This window comes from Vigna umbellata, chromosome 2 (assembly GCF_029865625.1).
Source record: "Vigna umbellata cultivar VRB3 chromosome 2, Vumbellata_1.0, whole genome shotgun sequence".
Lineage (NCBI taxonomy): Eukaryota > Viridiplantae > Streptophyta > Magnoliopsida > Fabales > Fabaceae > Vigna > Vigna umbellata.
In genome coordinates, this window is record NC_142166.1 from 3,199,057 (window position 1) to 3,205,389 (window position 6,333).

The 6,333-nt window shown below is 29.1% G+C and overlaps 1 protein-coding gene across 1 annotated transcript; it reads right to left on the reverse strand.

The window, feature by feature from the left end:
* Positions 1-2,750: 2,750 nt before the first annotated feature.
* On the reverse strand, positions 2,751-4,262 carry LOC148203213 (uncharacterized). The gene is made up of 5 exons (XM_088108058.1): positions 4,035-4,262; positions 3,770-3,918; positions 3,629-3,680; positions 3,481-3,548; positions 2,751-3,411 (listed from the first exon to the last, which is right to left on the reverse strand). Exons 2-5 carry the CDS (start codon positions 3,905-3,907, stop codon positions 2,905-2,907), a joined length of 765 nt encoding a protein of 254 aa, XP_087964184.1. The 5' UTR covers positions 3,908-3,918; positions 4,035-4,262; the 3' UTR covers positions 2,751-2,904.
* Positions 4,263-6,333: the final 2,071 nt, after the last annotated feature.

Here is a 6,333-nt window from a genome sequence, read left to right on the forward strand (position 1 = left end):
ACTTCTTTCAATTTAGATATTAATTTATGAATTTAAAATTATTGGTCTCTACAATAGTTTTTATTATAAATAAAAAATTATAATTAGTTTGTGAATTAGATCTAAATTGGTCTTTAACATTAAATACTAAAAGAATTAGCATCTAAATTAGTATAATTAGTATGTAACACCAATAATTTTAAATTTATAAATTGATAGTTATTTTTTGTCTTTAAAATTGATTGCTATTTAAGGATTTTCTTATAATATACTATTATGTTTGGAAAATTTTGTATCCAACTTAACTTTATCAACCATGCATGTATTCAAGATCATTATTTACCAAACCTTATTGTTCTGGTAAATGAAGTTTAAAGTTGTGAGTCAAAGAATTTTATGGATGCACAATTTAATTTCAATCAAATTTGAATGCACCTTAAGATGATGATAAAAGGGCAAGCATGGCTAAAAACAACAAATTTGTATCATTTAGTGATGTTGTTTGGATTAAAGAACATAAGAAATACCTATTAGTTATTAATGGATAAAATAGGTAACAAAATGTCAAATATAAAGATTGAAGTTTATGTAAATTATATGGTCATCAAGTCAATGAAAGTCAAATGTTAAGCTATCAATCTAACAAATTATTCAACAAAATATATCAATATCAATTTATGTTGAATCTTGATAAATGTGTTCTTCAATTTAAAATCTAATAAATTTAGTGTTAAATTTAATTTTTAAATAAATTAGCAGTCATCATTAACATGAGAGACCATCACAAATATGTCACCATCATTATTAAAGTAATTTATATCGCCATTATTATCAGAGTAACTATCACGACGTCACCATCATTATCAGAGTACGTAACTATCACGTTATCACCCATTACCACAATAACTATCACGTCACAAGTAACTATCACGTCACAACCATTATTACATTAACTATCACGTCACTGTCACCATTAACGTAATTTATTATGTCATCATCAATGGCACCATCATCATTCATGTTATAGTAACCAATAAGCGTTAAATATGTTCTAGTTGATACAAAATTAAAAATTGTCTCTCTAGTTCAAACTTTGATACATTTTTGTATCAAAATTTTAAAAATAAATAGATATAATCATCAAAACCTAACATTTTTACATGTTAAAGGTTGTTCCAAAAGACAATATAAACTACTTAAATACCAACTTAAAACAAGGTTTGACGCATTAAATAAATTTAATGCAGATGAATTAGAAAGACTATATATATTAATTTATTTTTAAAATTTTACAATCAAACTATATCAAAATTTGAAATAAAGACGAGATTTGATTTACATTAAAATTTAAAAACTAAAAACATATTTAAAGATAATTATCTCTTTTAACCTTTGTTTTCAAACACAAACATCTTATCTTGTTAACCCTTAAATCATTCAGTTATGTAAATAATTTGAAAACGAATAATTGTGTACACATTGGTCAGAGAGTTGAGAAATTTTGTGATTTTTTAGAAGATGGAATAAATTTTAATTGTTAGTTTGTTGAAACATGATATTCTCTTGCTTTGGTGAAATGGCCTATAAAGGATTTATTTAAGCAAATGACGCTTATTTCACACTCCAGTGAAAGAAGAGTAAAGTGATTTCAATTAGTACTTCAATATGTAAATTTATAAATTTATGTCATTCTACTGAATTTATAAACAGACTAAAAAATAAAATTAAAAGGTAGTGATTCTCACCATAATAAAAATAATATTAACTTTATCCAATTATAATTAATTGTTTAAAAAAGTGGTGGTAAACCAAATTAAATTTTAAGAGTCAATTATATATAGAGATAATTATCTTTATTTAATTAAATGTGCAAATGTAATTTTTAAAATATTGACTTTACTCTTTAAATCACATAAATTAAACTGTGTTAATTATTCAAATATTAACATAATTATTTGGATTCGGAGAAAGTTAATCTTACTTTTACTATTTTGTTAGAGTTGGTGTTTTCTATTTTTAATATATTTTATGAGCTTACATAATTTATTTATATATGTGTGTCTGTAGAGATAACCAAAGAAACTACGCTTGATATTACAAATCATACAAATAAAATTTACATATTGATGTTGTCAATTATTGTGTGAATTATACTTAAAATAAAATATTTAATCTATATATAAAAATATATTATATTCAAATGCTAAATCATTCATAATATAATATATATATATATATATATATATATATATATATATATATGAACAATATTTTAGAATTTATACTCAAAGATTTTCACATTCACTTCATTTTCTTTTCAAATATACTCAATTCACTTTTCTAAATATATTTTTCAAATCCAAACACACACTCTTAATAAAAGATAAATGTGACTTCATATATTAAAGAGGAACAAGGAAGAAACAGGGATAATTTGAAAAAAAAAAAAGAATGTTTTTGAGGTTGATTAGTATACGTAACAAGAGCAACAACCCTAGTAAGCAATAATTATGTGGTAGCATCAACACCTATTTTTTATAGCTATAACATACAATTTGTCTAGTATAGTATATTGTTATTATTATAGAAACTTTATGCATCAATAATGTATTTTTTTCAATTGTTTTGCTGAAATAATATATTGGATAGCATGAATTCAGATATAACCGCTCTTTTTTAACTATGTGGCTATTATTAATAATATCTTTTATTTAAAGATATATATTACATTTTTTTTAAGTTCATAAATATATATTACAAAATAATTTACTGTTCAAAATATAATTTCTCTGATAAAAAAGTGGGTCTACTGTAAGGAACATACACATTCTCTCTGAGAGAATCTAAGCAGTATCATAGCTCATACAAATCCACAACGAACATGTGTATTTAGTACAGAATGACTTTAAATTTTTGAAGCTAGAATCATGATGGCTGATAAGGAAATCTATTCTGTGATCTGACCTCAAACACTGGTGAACCATACTTAGCTTCTCCCTTGTGATTCTGCACAAGATTTTGTGTATCAAAGTACCAACATGTCTCCCAATTGTGATGAACATGATCTCTGAGATGAGGATATCCTTGGTACAAGTATTTCAATGGATTGAAAACAGGAACTTCTCTCTCAACTTTATGCAGAAATCTGCTTCCATGTCTGTAATCTGCAGGATTGTACAGTGGAGACTCTTTTTTTGACATCAAATTTGCTCGGAGACACTTCTCTATAACCTTAGCCTCCTCCTTCAACATTTCTCTCATCTCTTTAATATTTCTCCGAACTTTGTAAGATCGTGTCGACCCATTGGAATTGCCAGGGACAGGGACTTTTTTAGATGTATATGGAATTCTATTGCACTCAAAGCAGAAATTTTTAGATCTTTTTGAGTCAAAACCTTTCCTTTTTGCGGCATCAGACAGACACATATATGCCTACAGAAATTATCCAATCAGCGTTTAATTAACTTCTTTACTCAAGAACACTGTGTATCAGAAACTCACCTCAGATATAAGCTTGAAAGCAATTTCAGCCTTTGGATGTTTGTTCTTGTCCGGATGAAGTTGCAGGGCTGAATCAAAAACAACAGTTCTTGTTATACAGGAGAAAAAAACCATGAAAAAAAGAAGAAAAAAAAGGAGTTAAGCCTACCAAGTTTATGGTATTGCTGGCGGATGGTGAGCAACCCTGCATTTTCTTCCACCTATGAGAACCCAATATGGAGAGATTAATTAGCGTGATCATATAAAAGAAGAGAGAAAAGTGGTAGTATAGTATGTATGAAATACTCACTCCAAGAATGCAATACCAATCTATGAAAGTTGGCTTAGCAGGGTTTGAGAGAAGTGTATGAACACAGCCAAGTGAACGTGTGGAAATGGAGCAAATCTCCAACACTAACTGGGTTTTGTGATCTGATTCTTGTCCCATTCTGCTGTGATCTGAAGTGCAGAGGAAGAAAGGTGTTAGATATAGAGAAAGATGATGTTTGTTTTCAACGTCAGTAATAAGTAACAAATAACGAATGGAGTCGTTTGAAATAAAGAGCATGCATTACGGAGTAGATTTTTTTGAAGTAGATCAGTTGGTGGGAACAACAAACAGGTAGAAAGAGATGGAGAGATTAACGTTAAACTCTCCAAATGGCACAATTTCACACATCAAGACCTGTTTTATTATTTATTATTATTATTAAGGCCTATGGCATACAATTCAAAATCATTTCTGTTTCCGTGGCTATTTGTTGCGACTTTCAACCAATAACACATCCTGTATATGAAAATACATTAACACCGATCAAGTAACTGATATTGTTAAATGCTACTTTGATTAAGCAAATAATAGTATTGTTTTATCACCATACTCATGGTGTAATGCAAAATTTGTGGTTTAGATTAATGTAAATATACGTTTAATGAATTGATCTTATAACTAACAGAAAGGTTTTAAGTTTTAATTTTACAAAATTAGGTCAAAGGCTAAGTTTAGCAGAGACCTCAACAGCTAAAGCATAAGAAGCATGGTGAAAACTTAGAAACCCATATTAGCAATATAGCAATGATGAAAATATATATAGGTCCCTACCCTTATATGAAACTTCTGGTTGTAGGTAGATGTCTATATTGCTTTTTACTGTTTGATTAATTTGAGAAATGAGACTTACTAAATGAAAAATAAAAACCCTATTCAAGAGATTTATAAATTTTTAACTAAATGAAAAATAAAAACCCTATTCAAGAGATTTATAAATTTTTAACTTAAACTAGCAACAACAAAAATTTATAATATAGACTACCTATGATTAACTGTTGAAGAAGGAGTGGGTCTGATTTGGTAATATAAGATATTAGATATAATGGTTGGTAGCATCCTAAGGTAAAAAAGAGAGAGGTATGTATGTATTATTGGTACCTATGCAAACAACTATGAAGATATAAAAGAGCAAAAGTTTGACCTACACCTTGAATGCATTAAGAATGGTTTGTTCAACACTTTATGACTTTTTCAAAACTTGATATCGGTATCCAAGGTGAATTTAATGAAAAGGAAAATGTTTTGAGTGTAAAAATCGAAAATATATTTTAATTTGAGTAATTATATGGTAACACAAAATAATATAAAAATAAAATGGTTATAAAAAATAATTTTTTTGTATTTCTTTTTAAAATAAAAAAATTAATATCAAATAAATGTAAAAAATTTATGTGTGTGAAAGTATAGTTTTTTTTTTCAAATATTTTTTTATTAATATTAACATATTGTTAGTAGGTTGTTTTTAACTCTCTTTGATAATGTAACATCCCAAAATTATACAGTCATCAACTATATACTTAGAATAATCACAATTATCAATATGACAAAACAGTCTTAAAATAACAAGGATTAAATTCGATAATAGTCGAACGGCCTTAAATGCATTCATAAGTTACGAGCGTTTACAAAACAATGAGGACGAACGGTTTACAAAACAATTACCGAACGTCCTAATATTTACAACTAACAAAAGAGCGCTCGCTCACAGCCGCTCGCTATTCTAACTACACTAAACCGAACGCCTTTACTGTTCGGCCTTCACTTCAACTTCAACTAAGTTATCTTCAGCAATAACTTCCTCTTCAAGCGCTTGCTCCAGAGAAGCATCTCCATCTGCTCACATCCACACGGATGATCATTGCATTTGACAAGACGGATATACATAGACAGACAACACAATGGAAGTGCAAGGGTAAGCTTATTGAATTTAATTCAAATCAAACATACTTTTCATACATATCAAATACACAATCAAATAAGTCACAACACATACATTTCATTCCACCATTAACTCAATCAAAATCCTGATACTAGACCGACCGTCCGGACTTGTATGAATTCTGTGTAGCTACGACGTCCGTGCACTCAGGTGGAAGAGCTGGAATACTCGTCAGCTACCACCTGAGGTTAGTCCGTTCTGTCCAAGTTACAGTTATGGACTAAGACCTCCTGCCATTCTCACACATGACATGCTCCTCTCTACTTGAGAACGAGCACTCACGGAATATCAGGATGACCCGCCAGCTAAGCTTACCACATTCATACTTTACAAAATCTCAATTTCCATTCATGAGTCGTTCCTCCATGGAACGCTCGTTCAAAAACCATAATCACAATTTCAACTCTTATAGTGTTCGCACATCATAATTCTTCCTCTTAAATACATTTTCATTCTATGTTCCACTTGCATAAAAAGACGAACGTTCACTCCCCTTCATAACGAGGACGAACGTCGAGAGCGAGACCGAGAAAGACTCCTTTGAATCAATTAAATGAACTGACTTTAGTACGACCCGAATAACACTTAGAATAATTTAAATTCA

Coding starts and splice junctions, on each gene's coding strand:
- LOC148203213 (XM_088108058.1), bottom strand. CDS start 3,907: ATGGGACAAGAATCAGATCACAAAACCCAGTTAGTGTTGGAGATTTGC. Junction 3,681..3,769: donor ATTGGTATTGCATTCTTGGA/GTGAGTATTTCA, acceptor GGGTTCTCATAG/GTGGAAGAAAATGCAGGGTT. Junction 3,549..3,628: donor CCAGCAATACCATAAACTTG/GTAGGCTTAACT, acceptor TTTTTGATTCAG/CCCTGCAACTTCATCCGGAC.